We start from the raw sequence: 15,407 nt of genomic DNA, 5'->3' as shown, positions 1-15,407 counted from the left end.
CCTCCCTGCGTGTGTGACGATCATTGGGAAAAAAAAAAAAAAAAAAAATTGGGTGCGTATTATACATGGGTACAGGCTTTTTTCCAGCATCAACATGCCATTTTTAGGGTGCGTATTATACATGGGGGCGCATTATACACGGAAAAAAACGGTAATCAGGGATTGGCCGTTAATTCAAAATTCGAACGAATTGCAAGCTGTAATAATTCGAAACGCTTTACGTCGCGAGAGAATTTTACGACACAGATTAGATGTTTTATCATTTCTAGAAGAATATCTTTTTGAGCGCTACTGCTTCCTTTGAACAGTATAATTTATCTCAATAACCTTTGTTGGCCGTGGGATGCCTGATGGTGTAGTGGTACACTCAGCTGTCTCGTGTGCGGGCATCATGAGTTCGATTTCCACTCACCCCGAACGAGTATTAATATCAGAGCAACCTTTATGCATACCACAGTTTTTTTTTTTTTACAAATGGCATTTTCTTTATATCGGGCATGCAGAGCATTACTCAGCGTTTGTTTTAAAATAGTATTTTAATGAGTGTTGGTGTAGGCTACAGAGTCACATTTTAAATGACTACAATAGGTATAAAACATAATTGCATTTGTGTCAAGTATTAATCCACAAAGTGTAGAATTAACTGAGAGGACGTTGGAAAGCATTTTGTTTGAGGTTTAAAATATTTGAATGAATATTTTAGTTTCAATTACCGTATTGGACCGAATATAAGACGGTATTTTTGCATTGAAATAAGACTGAAAAAGTGGGGGTTGTCTTACATTCGGGATCTAGACATTATACCCATTCACAATGCTAGATGGCGCCAGATATCTTTAAAGCGAATGCTGAACTTAACTCCCCAGGCCAAAGCGAACCCCTGTCACGAAGAATAAAAATAAAAATAGCGGTAGCACGAAGAAGAAAAATAAAAAATAGCGGTAAGAAAGAAAAGAGCAGAGAATAAGAGAAGAGATAACAGGGGAGAAACTGTTAGAAAGGTTCCTATGTTGATGTTAAAATGTTGGACAGTTACGTCACCGCGCCTTGAGTCTCGCATGAGTTACCTCAGTTTATCGCGGTTGTTGGAGCTTATGCGCAGCGGTAAGTTAAAAGTTGCTGGTATCGACTGAGTGTGTTGCTGTGATCGTGTGCGTCTTTGACACAAAGTGAGTGTATACATTTCATTGTTACTACTGTCTACTGTTGTGCCGTTTGTCTAATCGCGATTTGTTTCGTGTGTGCGCCGTTTGATTGATAGCTTCGGCGCGCTCCTTTAAGTTTGCCTCGCATCGTACGAGTAGCCGTCACGCAACGGCACGGTGACTAACGGTCGCCAGCAAATGTATTTTGTTGTCTCGATGACTTATGTTTGGTGTGTTGCAGAGAGTATTTCATGGTTATTTAGTATAGTGGAACCATTACGGCCAGTCAGTTATGTAATGTGTGCCGTCGTGTTGTGTGACGTCAGAAGTTGAGCGTTGACTTACGTGCTGTATTTCTGTCTGTTGCAGAACCACACACACACACCCCACATACCACACACACCCTTCGCACCCTTCACACAAGAATCACACACACAAGAATCCCATTTACACACCCAAAGACTCACCCATGTACACTACACACACCTGCTCTCACATCCTTACGACCAAACGTGCCTACACCCTTTTGCCAGTTTGCCTGTATGCCCCTATGAGCCACAGTGCCTGTTACCTTTTTGCCAATAATTCAGTAAAGCAATCAAAACTGAACCACGTCTTCCCTCCTGCGTTCTGACCGACACCTGGGGGCGAAAAGAGCATAACCATCCGAGCCAACACCCTATACCAGGGGTGTCAAACTCTTTTTTTTCCGCGGGCCGCATCGTAGTCATAGCTTCTTTTGGAGGGCCATTATGACTGTCAACCCAAATAAATGTATGAGCACCTCATATTATATACAGTAAAAGCTACAAAACAAACTAACAAACAACTCGTTTTCAAATCAGATGAGTAAAAAAAGACATTATTAAAAGTGAAGACAATTTGCAATTCTAATGACACGAATTTGATGCACAATTTGTCTTCGCGGGCCACATAAAATGATGTGCCGGGCCGTATCTGGCCCCCGGGTCTTGAGTTTGACACCTGTACCCTATACAGTCCTTAGGCTCCCCAACAGAAACAGTAGGTTTATTTACATTTCAGAAACCAGAAGCCATTCATTTACAAATGTGATTGCACTTCCATCCATCCATCCATCCATCCATCTTCTTCCGCTTATCCGGGGTTGGGTCGCGGGGGCAGCAGCTTTAGGAGGGACTCCCAGACTTCCCTCTCCCCAGCCACTTCATCCAGCTCATCCCGGGGGATCCCAAGACGTTCCCAGGCCAGCTGAGAGACATAATCTCTCCAGCGCGTCCTGGGTCGATCACGGGGTCTCCTACCGGTGGGACATGCCCAGAACACCTCCCCAGGGAGGCGTCCGGGAGGCATCCTGATGAGATGCCAGAGCCACCTCATCTGGCTCCTCTCAACGTGGAGGAGCAGCAACTCTACTCCGAGTCTCTCCCGGATGACCGAGCTTCTCACCCTATCTCTAAGGGAGAGCCCGCTGCGCTTGTATCCGGGATCTCGTTCTTTCGGTCACGACCCATAGCTCGTGAACATAGGTGAGGGTAGGAGCGTAAATCGACCGGTAAATTGAGAGCTTTGCCTTTTGGCTCAGCTCTCTCTTTACGCCTGTCAATCTCGCGCTCCATCATCCCCTCACTCGTGAACAAGACCCCAAGATACTTGAACTCCTCCACTTGGGGCAGGATCTCATCCCCGATCCGGAGAGGGCATTCCACCCTTTTCCGACCGAGGACCATGGACGACTCGGATTTGGAGGTGCTGACCCTCATCCCGACTGCTTCACACTCGGCTGCGAACCGCTCCAGTGAGCGCTGGAGATCATGGCTTGAAGAAGCCAACAGCACCACGTTGTCTGCAAAAAGCAGAGACGCGATGCTGAGGTCCTCAAACCGGACACCCTCAACGCCTCGGCTGGGCTGAGAAGTTCTGTCCATAAAAAATTATGAACAGAATCGGTGACAAAGGGCAGCCTTGGCGGAGTCCAACCCTCACTGGGAACGAATCCGACTTACTGCGGACCAAACTCTGGCATCGGTGATACAGGGACTGAACCACCCTAATCAGTTGGCTCGGCACCCCGTGCTCCTGAAGCACCCTCCACAGAACCTCCCGAGGGACACGGTCGAATGCCTTCTCCAAGTCCACAAAACACATGTAGACTGGTTGAGCGAACTCCCATGCCCCCTAGGATCCTGCCGAGGGTGTAGAGCTGTTCCACGGCCAGGACGAAAGCCAAACTGCTCCTCCTGAATCCGAGGTTGGACATCCTGACGAACCCTCCTCTCCAGCACCCCTGAATAGACCTTACCAGGGAGGCTGAGGAGTGTGATTCCCCTGTAATTGGAACACACCCTCCGGTCCCCCTTCTTAAAGAGGTGAACCACCACCCCAGTCTGCCAATCCAGAGGCACCGTCCCCGATGTCCACGCAATGCTGTAGAGGCGTGTCAGCCATGACAGCCCCACAACATCCAGAGCCTTTAAGAACTCCAGGCGGATCTCATCCACCCCCGGGGCCTTGCCACCGAGGAGTTTTTTAACTACCTCAGTGACTTCGACCCCAGAGGTTGGAGAGTCCGCCTCAGAGTCTCCAGGCCCTGCTTCCACAATGAAAGGCGTGTCGGTGGAATTGAGGAGGTCTTCGAAGTATTCTCCCCATCGACTCACGACGTCCCGAGTCGAGGTCAGCAATACGCCATCCCCACTGTAAACAGTGTTGACGGTGCACTGCTTCCCCCTCTTGAGACGCTGGATGGTGGACCAGAATTTCCTCGAAGCCGTCCGGAAGTCATTCTCCATGGCCTCGCCAAACTCCTCCCATGCCCGGGTTTTTGCCTCAGCAACCGCCGAAGCCCCGTTCCGCTTGGCCATCCGGTACCTGTCAGCTGCTTCCGGAGTCCCGCAGGCCAAAACAGCCCGATAGGACTCCTTCTTCAGCTTGACGGCATCCCTTTCCACCGGTGTCCACCAGCGGGTTCGGGTATTGCCGCCACGACAGGTACCAACAACCTTACGGCCACAGCTCCGGTCGGCTGCCTCAACAATGGAGGCGCGGAACATGGTCCACTCGGACCAGGCGTGGGAAAAGCTCTGGCAGAGGTGGGAGTTGAAGCTCTTCCTGACAGGGGATTCTGCCAGACGTTCCCAGCAAACCCTCACAGAGCGTTTGGGTCTGCCAGGTCAGACTGGCATCTTACCCCACCATCGGAGCCAACCCACCACCAGGTGGTGATCAGTTGACAGCTCCGCCCTTCTCTTCACCCGAGTGTCTAGAACAGGGGTCACCAACTCCGGTCCTCAAGGGCGCCAATCCAGCCTGTTTTAGATGTATCCCCCCTGCAACACACCTGATTCAAATAATCAGGATCGCTATCAGCCTTAATAGAGCTTGCTGATGAGCTGATCATTTGAATCAAGTGTGTTGTTGCAGGGCTGCACCTAAAACAGGCTGGATTGGCGCCCTTGAGGACCGGAGTTGGTGACCCCTGGTCTAGAACATGCGGCCGCAAATCCGATGACACGACTACAAAGTCGATCATCGAATTGCGGCCTAGGGTGTCCTGGTGCCAAGTGCACACATGGACACCCTTATGCTTGAACATGGTGTTGATTATTGACAATCCGTGTCGAGCAGAGAAGTCCAATAATAGAACACCGCTCGGGTTCAGATCGGGGGGGCCGTTCCTCCCAACCACGCCCTTCCAGGTCTCACTGTCATTGCCCACGTGAGCATTGAAGTCACCCAGTAGAACAATGGAGTCCCCAGAAGGAGGGCTCTCCAGCACTTCCTCCAGGGACTCCACGAAGGGTGGGTACTCTGAGCTGCAGTTTGGTGCATAGACACAAACAACAGTCAGGACCCGTCCCCCCACCCGAAGGCTACATTCTCGTTCACCGAGGTGAACCCCAATGTGCAGGCGCCCAGCTGGGGGGCAATAAGTATACCCACACCTGCTCGACGCCTCTCACCGTGGGCAACTCCAGAGTGGAAGAGAGTCCAGCCCCTCTCGAGAGGGCTTGTACCGGAACCCAAACTGTGTGTGGAGGCAAGTCCGACTATATCTAGTCGTAACTTTTCTGCCTCGCACACCAGCTCGGGCTCATTTCCAGCCAGAGAGGTGACATTCCATGTCCCAAGAGCCAGCTTCTGCAGCCAGGGATCGGACCTCCAAGGTCCCTGCCTTTGGCCGCCGCCCAGCTCACAATGCACCTGACCCCTTTGGCCCCTCCCACAGGTGGTGAGCCCATGGAAAGGGGGACCCACATTTCCTTTTCGGGCTGTGCCCGGCCGGGCCCAATGGGCGAAGGCCCGGCCACCAGACGCTCGCCTTGGAGCCCCACCTCCAGGCCTGGCTCCAGAGGGGGGCCCCGGTTACCCGCGTCCGGGCGAGGGAAATCTGAGTCCATATGTCTTTTAGAATAGAATAGAATAGATCTTTATTGTCATTGTCACACATGTACAATGAAATTTAAAAAGTGCCAACCGATCAGTGCATGAAATAAAAAATAAATAGAATAAATAGAATAAAAAGATAAAAAAAATACAAGCTAAAAACCCACAGAAGAACATACACAGACATAATCATTTTCTTTTAGCGGCATTCAATGTGACTACCGCTGTAGGGTAAAAACTGTTGGCGAATCTGCTAGCCCTTGACCTAATTGATCTGTAGCGTCTGCCTGATGGCAACAGTTCGAAAAGGGAGTGGCCAGGGTGGGAAGTGTCCTTCAGAATGTTCTGTGTTTTTTTGAGACAGCGGGTTCTGTGTAGGTCTTCCAGTGTGGGGATAGGGCAGCCAATGATCTTCTGTGCTGTGTTGATGACCCCTTGGAGCTTTTTCCTCTGAGCAGCAGTGCAGCTGGAGTACCAAACACATATACAGTACGTTGAAGTGCTTTCTATGGAGCAGCGATAGAAGGACACCAGCAGTCTTTGTGTAATGCTGTGCCTCCTCAGCACCCTTAGGAAGTAGAGCCTCTGCTGGGCCTTTTTAAGCATCTCAGAGGTGTTCACGCCCCAGGTGAAGTCCTCCTCGATGTGGACTCCCAGGTAGCGGAAGGAGGACACCCTCTCCACACAGACCCCGTTGATGATAACTGGTGGAATGTCCGTTTTATTTTTCCTCCTAAAATCAATGACCAGTTCTTGGGTTTTAGCCGTGTTTAGGAGCAGATTGTTCTCTCCGCACCACTCCGATAGCTGCACCACTTCGTCCCTGTAGGCAGACTCATCCCCCTTTGAGATGAGCCCCACCACGGTTGTGTCATCCGCAAATTTCACGATGGTGTTGCTGCGGTGGGCGGGGGTGCATGTATGTGTGTAGAGCGTGTAAAGCAGTGGGCTCGGTACGCAGCCCTGTGGGGAGCCGGTACCAAGACTGAGAGGTGTGGATGTATGACGGCCCACTCTCACCCTCTGGCTGCGACCCGTCAGGAAGCTCTTAATCCACCTGCAAGTATTATGTGGAAGTCCCAGGCCCCCCAGTATGTCCACCAGTCTGTGGGGGAGGATGGTGTTAAAAGCAGAGCTAAAATCCACGAAGAGCATCCGCACATAGCTCCCCGGCTGCTCCAGGTCGGACAGTGCAGCGTGGAGGGCTGTAGCTACTGCGTCCTCTGTGGATCTATTCGCCCTGTAGGCAAACTGGTGGGGGTCAAAACCTCTGAACAGGAGTGCTGTGATGTAAGATAAGACAAAATAAGATAATCCTTTATTATTCCCTCAATGGGGAAACTCCTATGTTAGCAGCAGTACACTTAACATATACACACACACACGCATGCGGGGAAGGGGGTAAAAGATTTAAAAAAGTAGAAGGTATATATAATTAAAAAATATGGACAGTATATACAAAATACACAATACACAATATACAGTGGAGATAAAAAAAAATATTAGATAAAAAAATAGTGCAAGGGAAGAAAAAAAAAACAGTGCAAAAAAAGTAGGTAAAAGAGTGTGAGGTAGACAGATATTGCACATAGTGTGATTGCACATATGGTTATTGCACGTTATTGCATGTTATTTTGTCCGTTAGCTACAGTGATCGGCCTGGTTGTACAGTCTGATGGCAGCAGGGAGGAAGGACCTGCGATGCCTTTCGGTGGTGCATCGTGGGTGACGAAGCCGGTCACTGATGGAGCTCTCCAGGGCTCTGACAGTCTCATGAAGGGGGTGGAAGACATTGTCCATGATGGAGGACAGCTTAGCCACCATTCTCCTCTCCCCCACCACCTCCACCCGGTCCAGACTGCAGCCCAGGACAGAGCCGGCTTTCTTCACCACCTTGTCCAGCCTCTTCCTCTCCGCTGCAGTGATGCCGCTGCTCCAGCAGACCACCCCATAAAAAATGGCGGACGCCACCACAGAGTCGTAGAAGGTCCTCAGGAGGCCGTCCCTCACTCCGAAGGACCTCAGTCTGCGCAGCAGGTGGAGTCTGCTTTGGCCCTTCTTGTATAGGGCCTGAGTGTTAACAGTCCAGTCCAGTTTATTGTTCAGGTGAACACCCAGGAACTTGTAAGAGTCCACAATCTCTATGTCCGTTCCCTGGATGTTCACCGGCGAGGGGGGGACTTTGCGCCGGCGGAAGTCCACCACCAGCTCCTTTGTTTTCCCAGAGTTAATCTGGAGGCGGTTCCGCCGGCACCAGTCCACGAATCTGTGATTCAGTTCTCGGTACTCCGTCTTGTCTCCGTTGTTAATGAGACCGACGATGGCGGAGTCGTCCGAGAACTTCTGGAGGTGGCAGGTTGATGTGTGGTGGGTGAAGTCAGCTGTGTAGATGGTGAAGAGGAGGGGGGCCAGGACGGTCCCCTGTGGAGCTCCTGTGCTGCAGACCACCGTGTCAGACACACGGCCTCCTGTCCTCACAAACTGCGGTCTGTTTGTGAGGAAGTCCAGGACCCATGATGTCAGCTGCTGGCAGGCTCCAGCATGGTGCAGTTTGTTCCCCAGCAGTTCTGGCTGGATGGTGTTGAAGGCACTGGAGAAATCATAAAACATGATCCTCACAGTGCTTCCAGCCCGCTCCAGGTGAGCCAGGGACCTCTGCATGAGGAAGATGACGGCGTCCTCAACCCCGATGCTCGGCCGGTAGGCGAACTGCAGGGGGTCGGCGGAGGAGCTCACCAGGGGGCGCAGGTGGTGGAGGACCAGCCTCTCCAGGGTCTTCGCCAGGTGGGATGTCAGGGCCACCGGCCGGTAGTGGTTGAAGTCACTGGGGCGAGATGACTTGGGCACTGGTACCACGCAGGACGTCTTCCACAGCTGTGGTACCCTGTGCAGCCTCAGGCTCATGTTGAATATGTGCTCCACGATCCTGCACAGTTGCCCGGAGCAGGATCTGAGCAGCCTGGAGGTGATGCCATCTGGACCCATCGCCTTCTTCACCTTGAGCCTGGCCAGTCCTCTCTCCACCTGGGCTGTGGAGAGCACCATGCTGGGTGGGTGGGGGGTAGTGGGGGGGGGGGGTTGCAGGGGGGATGGTTGGTGGGTTCGGTGGAGTTGAGAATGGGCTGGGGGGTCTTGGAGGGGGTGTAGCAGGGGGCGGGGTTGAGGTGAGAGTCCTCGGAGCAGAAGAGGCTCCAGTCGGGGGAAGTTGCAGCAGGGCTGGGTGGGTGGGGGGAGGAGTGGATGGTTGTTCAAACCGGTTGAAGAACCGGTTCAGGTCATTCACCCACTCCTGATCCCTGTCCAGCGCAGGTCTGGACTTGCTACGTCCTGAGATGGTGTTCAGGCTCCTCCAGACCCCGCTGACGTCGTCCCGCTGCAGTTGGTCTTCCATCCTCCTCCTGTAGTTGCTCTTCCCCTCCCTGATCTTCTTCCTCAAGTCCCTCTGCACCGTTTTCAGCAGGTCCCTGTCTCCCGATTTAAAGACCCTCCTTTTGTCCCTGAGCAGGTCTTTGATCTCAGGGGTGATCCAAGGTTTGCTGTTTGCAAAAACTCTGACTGTTTTGGTGGGTATGGTGGAGTCTACACAAAAGTTAATGTAGTCCGTGACACAGCTGGTGAAACCGTCGATGTCGTCCCCGTAGTCCTCACAGAACACGTCCCACACCGTGGTCTCAAAACAGTCCTGAAGAGTCTCCAGAGATTCTTCAGACCAGATCTGTCTGGTGTGGGTGACTGCTGGTTGCCTGTGCACCAGAGGCTGATACAGGGGGAGAAGGTGGATCAGATCGTGATCAGATCTTCCAAGGGGGGGGAGGGGGGATGATGTATATGCCTCCTTAAGGTTGGCATAAAGAAGGTCCAGTGTCTTATTTCCTCTGGTACTGCAGGTGACATATTGGCTGAAAGTTGGAAGCGTGGATGAAGGAGAGGCATGATTGAAGTCCCCGGTAATAAGGAGGAGGGCATGTGGATGCTGTGTTTGCAGCCTGCTTACACTGCTGTGCAGGACATCGCGGACTGCGTCGGCATTAGCATTTGGGGGGACATACGCAGTTATCGCGATAACGTGCGAGAGTTCCCGCGGCAGGTAGTGTGGCCTCAAGCTAACGGCTAGCAGCTCAATGTCCGCGCTGCAGAGTTGCTCCTTGATAGTGATGTGCCCAGGGTTACACCATCTATCGTTCACAAACACAGCAAGCCCCCCTCCTTTCCTCTTACCGCTCTCTCGTGTCCTGTCTGCCCTTATCAGGTTGAATCCGTCCAGAGCGACGGCAGAGTCCGGTGTTTGCTCCGTTAGCCAGGTTTCCGTGAATAGCAGCATGCTACATTCCCTGTATTCCCGTTGGTGCCGTGTCAGCGCCGTTAGCTCATCCATTTTATTGCAAATGGATCTCACATTCCCGGTGATGATGGTGGGGAGTGTGGGCTTGAAGCGGCGTTTCTTTTTCCGGCACATAACACCCGAGTGCTGTCCTCTTTTCCTCCTCTTCAGCTCGGGGGAAGCATTGGGCTTGTAGCCTGTTAGCTTCCCTTGGCTACAGAGGGCTAACAGCTGACCACGGGTGTAAACAATGGAGCGTTTACTGCCTGCTTCGGTCGTTGCTGGGGTGATGAACCAGGTGAAAAATAGGAAAAATAAGACGGCCAGCCTCACTGTTTTTGCAAACATGTTTCTGCCCGGTAAAAAGAAAAACACAGGACTGAAAAAAAAGAAAAAAAGAGTAAAAAAGAACATATAAAACGAGACAATATACAGACGAGTCCACGGAGCTGCTGCAAACGTGTCGCCACTACCGCGGCGCCAACATGAATGACCCCGTACCAGCTTTTCAAAGCACTTCATCACCACCGGGGTGAGTGCGACTGGCCGGTAGTCATTAAGGCTGGTGATGTGGCGTTTCTTGGGCAGGGGGACTATAGTGGAGGATTTTAAACAGGATGGGACGGTGGACTCGGTAAGGGACTGGTTGAAAATATTTGTGAAGACTCCAGCCAGCTGATCTGCGCAGTCCTTCAGGACAAGCCCAGTGACGCCGTCAGGACCCGCAGCCTTCCTCGAGTTGATGGTCCGCAGCGTGCGCCTCACCTCGTGCTCCTTCACTGTGAGGGTGAAGCTGCTGCGGACTGTGGGATGTGATGTGGCCGCTTAAGGCGGCTCGGACTCGAACCGGGCAAAGAAGGTATTGAGGACCTCTGCCAGTGAGGCGTCCCCTTCAGCAGCTCCGATGGTGGTTCTGTAGTTGGTGAGATGCTGGACTCCCTGCCACACCTGCTTGCTGTTGTTGCTGTCCAGGTGATCCTCAATCCTCTTCTTGTAGGCAAGCTGGGCCTCTCTGATGCCTCTCCTCAAGTTGGCTCTGGCTGTGCTGTAGAAAGCCCCGTCCTCAGACCTGAGGGACAGGGCGGTGTCCCTCTCCTCCAGCAGCCGAAGGACCTCCCGGGTCATCCAGGGCTTCTGGTTGGGGTATATCTGTATAGGTTTGTCCACTGTGACAGTGTCTGTGCAGTGCTTGATATAACACAGAACACTGTCTGTGAACACGTTCAAGTCCCGGTGTTCGAAGATGTCCCAGTTAGTCCTGTCGAAGCAGTCCTGCAACTGCTGAGAGGCGTCATCAGGCCAGGTTTTAACAGTTTTAGTGATGACAGGAGCTGATTTCCTGATGGTGGTATATGCCGGGATTAATAGCAGTGACATGTGGTCAGACTGGCCCAGGTGAGGTAGCTGTTTTGCCCTGTAGCCTAGCTTGATGTTGGCGTAGACCTTGTCCAGAGTGTTAACTCCTCTAGTGGCACATTTAACATGCTGGTGGAAACTAGGGAGTGCTGCTTTCAAATCTACATGATTAAAGTCCCCTGCCATGATGTGGACTGCGTCAGGATATCTGCTCAGCTGGCTGCTAATACTGCCATGTAATAGTCCAATAGCTAGCTTAGCATTAGCCTCCGGAGGTATGTAAACAACAGTCGTCATGACAACGGTAAATTCACGAGGGAGGTAAAAGGGCCTGCATTTAATAGTCACATACTCCAGGTCCGGGCAGCAGTGACTGTCTACAGTCACCATATTAGTACACCAGTTGTTATAGACGTACATACAGAGCCCCCCCCCTTGCTCTTGCCGGAGTTCTCAGTCCTGTCATGACGCTGTGTGGTGTAGCCTGCTAGCTCGATAGCAGAGTCCGGTATGAGTGGATGAAGCCAGGTTTCGGTGATCAGCACCATGCAGCAGTCCTTCGCGGTCTGGTTCGCAGACATCTGTAGCCTTAGTTCATCCATCTTGTTAGCAAGAGACCTGGCGTTGGTAAGAAACAGGCTAGGGAGCGGTGGTTTGAACGGCCGCTTCCGTAGCCTGGTTAGCGCGCCGGCCCTGTAGCCTCGTTTTTGCCTCCTCTCTCTGCGCTGCCTTCGCTTCCTCCCAGCGGGGATGGTGATCCAAGGGGAGCCGGGGCGCCTGATGATATCCTCCAGTATGTTTTGCGAGCGGTGACTCGCAGCAAACACCTATCCTGAGGAGCTCCTGACGGTTGTAGGTGGTGTATGATCGACATACAGTAGGTACAAACACTAACAAAAAACAAACAATGCGTAGATCGGGAGAGCACTGAGCCGCTGCAACTGCGTGCGCCGCCATCATTTTTCGTCATAAGGGGCTTTTTGAGCCGTTCTTTGTCTGGCCCCTTACCTAGGACCCTTTTGCCATGGGTGACCCTACCAGGGGCATGAAGCCCCAGACAAGATGGCTCCTAGGATCATTGGGACACGCAAACCCCTCCACCACGGAGGGGGTGGTTGCACTTTAGTTTACATATTTAAAGCTTCAGATATTAAGATGTGATAGCTGAAGATGAAAATAACATGCTTTTTCTCTCGAATATATTGTTATAATCATTTGTTTCAGAAGTAATCATTTTCTGTATAAAAATTAAATTTGGTGTTCAAAAAGTCTTTTTTCAAACTTGAGTCTTGAAAAAGAGTTGTCTTATAATCAGGGTCGTCTTTTATTCGGGCCAATACGGTAATACTGACTTTGTTTAATAGCGTGAGTCCATTTAAAATAATAAAATTAAAATCAAAGTGAGGTGCAATCACAGCCTAGCAAAACATGCCTTACCTTTTTGACTCATGTTTTATTTTGAGCCACTTCCAAGTCATTTCTTTCTCCTGTTGAATTGCACCTAAATGAAAATAATAACGATTATTATGGATCTCAGAAGCTTTTTCAAAAAGCAGATAGCTACACCACTGCCACCATCAGCAACAGCTGCTGCTACACAGACTGATGCGCCAGGTTTGTGACGTTTTGATTTTGCTAGCTGGCTATCAGTAACGTGACTGTCCATTTTTAACAACATTTAGTGCTTTTAAGTGTCAACTGACATAGCAGAAATAAATAACAATACAGTAATATCAATGTGCTGTGAAACAAGTATAGTGTGTAAAATTATAAAATACAACTTAAATAGTAGAGGCTGTTTGGCCTTAGATTAGTCTTAAGACAAAATAAAAAGGATTCTATCTGTTGCAACAACCCATCTGAGAATAAAGATTTAACAAAAATTTAGGATAAAAAAAATAGATGCAAACAATTTCTTAAAAATAAATGTTTTTAAAAACAAACACAAACAAACAAATAAATTAAAAATAAATCTGGGTTCTAAGCCCCTGATCTCCGAGAACAGGGGTCTCAAACTCCCAGCCCGCGGGCCAACTGCGGCCCCCGGGACGATAATTTGCGGCCCCCATCTTAATATGAAAGATTAATGCAAGATAGATATGAATGACACTTGTGGTGAGCGGAGCTGAATGAACCAATCACGGTGAGGTATATGGCTCTGGAGGGCGGCACATTGCTGTGGAGGCTTGATAGCTTGGCAGTCGTCTTCTCTCTCCTCAGTCCTCTGTTGAATCCTGACAAGTGTAGGGGGAATTGCGAATTGTTATTCGTTAATTGTTTCTTCTTTTACAGCAACTGTGACTAAATTGTGGCTATTCAAATAAAGAGCGATCAGACACGCCTGTTTCTAGGTGGTGTCATGTTGGTATGAACAACGGAAAGTCTCGTGTGCTTCCTCTTTGCCTGTATCGGATCTGGGCATGTTAACTCTATTAACAGCATGTCTTAAGACCACAAGTACATAAAATGGGCTATGAGGTCATGTGTTGTCCTTTTTTGTTTGTTTCAGTGAGTGAAGACCTGCCTCCGCCACAGAAAGTCGACTTCCTTACCTTGAACACCAATTACACACTTAAGTGGGAATGGAACAGGGCTACTTCAAAGAGTCAAGCTGTTTCTTTCTCTGTACAATATATGTCGTAAGTAGTGCTGCACATCAGTTTTGAGTCGTGTGTGTGCGTGCGTGCGTGCGCGTGTGTGAACGAGACATTTTTGTTGGCTACAAGCGGTATAGAAAATGGATGTATGTATGTATGTATGTATGTATGGATAAACAACAAATAAGATCATCATTTTTGGGAACACAACAATTTTTCATGTGAGAAAAGGTATTGCAACTCGTTACAGTCATGGTTTGTTGCGCCAGAGTGACCTTTTCCATTGAATTTTGGACTCAGTTTTTGGGTTTTACCGAGATAGACAAAAATTATAACTGTCTGGTTTGACAAACAGGAATTTGAGACCTTCCTTGGGGGAAAACAACTCAAACTGAAAGAAGGTAAAGGTCATCACTCGTGCCATTGTACAAACATTGGCTATAGAAAATACAAGTGTGGAGTGTGTAGAAGCAATGAAAAGACATACTAGTGTACCAACACATTGGACAGCTACATTAGGGAAAACAGTATTTGGGCATTAAACACATTTTGAGTTGTTCCTATGAACCTAAAACAATGTCAGCAACTACCTCCAAGTTGAAGGTAATGAACATGAACTAAACTACAGATACTTCACGAGAAAATGCAAAACCCGTATTAGCAAGACAAATAAGTAAGCTAGGATGAAAAGTACAAAAGTACTTCAGTAAAGTACAAAGCTGAGCTTAAAAATCAACCTAAAGTTTTCTTTAGCATAAAATGCGCCTATCACTAGTCTAGTAGGGTGAGCCGTCATTGGTGCTCTACGCCCTGAACAACTGTGATGTAATTTTCAGTCGACAGCAAGTGGCAAAATTGCTGACTGCTTAGATGGATAAAAACAGGGACTTTTCTGCTTGATTCATATGACACAAACGCAGTATTAGTTAGAATGCCATGTTTAGGCTAGTGGGGGCACATACAGCATATTATTGCAAAGATTTTATTTTGTTGGCTTTCTCTTTAAAGAGACAAAGATTAGCATTTTACCAGAGTAAAGGAAAGGCCTAAGTTTGCAGAAAAAGGGAACATGAGCAGATCCCATACAAGCTCAACTGTGAAACCCCTCGGAGGTGAAACATTTAAGCGTTTGGTGATTTCAGTGGGCTTGATGCATTGCATTTCACCATGAGTCTACATTTTAACTCCAGTACAAATGCTCACCTACAGTACAAATGCTCACCTATAATTTTAGATTGTAGTGACAAATACTGATTCTGCAAAGCCAATGCTTCTTTTGTTTCTTGCGTATCTGACACAGATGCCCATTTTGCGGACAGATGATGTCAAAGTTTAAAAAAACAAAATGGACTAAGCGCTGATGCAAGTGGATTTTCTGTGTAACTGTCACAAACTTGGTCAAGTACTGACAAACCTCTCAGTCAGTGAGAGATGCCCATTTCATTAAGGAACAGCCTGTCTGGCATGTGTTTGTTATAAGGGCAAGCTTACCTGAATAGACTGCACAGTACAGCATTGTACAGTAGGCGGTATGCACCAAAGAGCGAAGAAAGTAGCCATTAGCCATGAAATGCACAATAGAGTGGAAAAAAAACATATACAGTGCCTTGCGAAAGTATTCGG

The 15,407-nt window shown here is 49.4% G+C and overlaps 1 protein-coding gene across 2 annotated transcripts in view; it reads left to right on the top strand.

The window, feature by feature from the left end:
* LOC119139693 (interferon alpha/beta receptor 1b-like) overlaps positions 1–15,407 on the top strand; it is a 198,996-nt gene that overhangs the window by 144,984 nt on the left and 38,605 nt on the right. For both annotated transcript variants that reach the window (XM_037280628.1, XM_037280629.1), the window contains one exon: positions 13,697–13,826. In XM_037280628.1, coding sequence (XP_037136523.1) covers positions 13,697–13,826 — 130 coding nt within the window. The remainder of the gene's footprint in view (positions 1–13,696; positions 13,827–15,407) is intronic.

This window comes from Syngnathus acus, chromosome 21 (assembly GCF_901709675.1).
Source record: "Syngnathus acus chromosome 21, fSynAcu1.2, whole genome shotgun sequence".
Taxonomy (NCBI): domain Eukaryota; kingdom Metazoa; phylum Chordata; class Actinopteri; order Syngnathiformes; family Syngnathidae; genus Syngnathus; species Syngnathus acus.
Note: the sequence above shows the minus strand (reverse complement) of the source record. Positions and strands in the feature narration are given on the sequence as shown.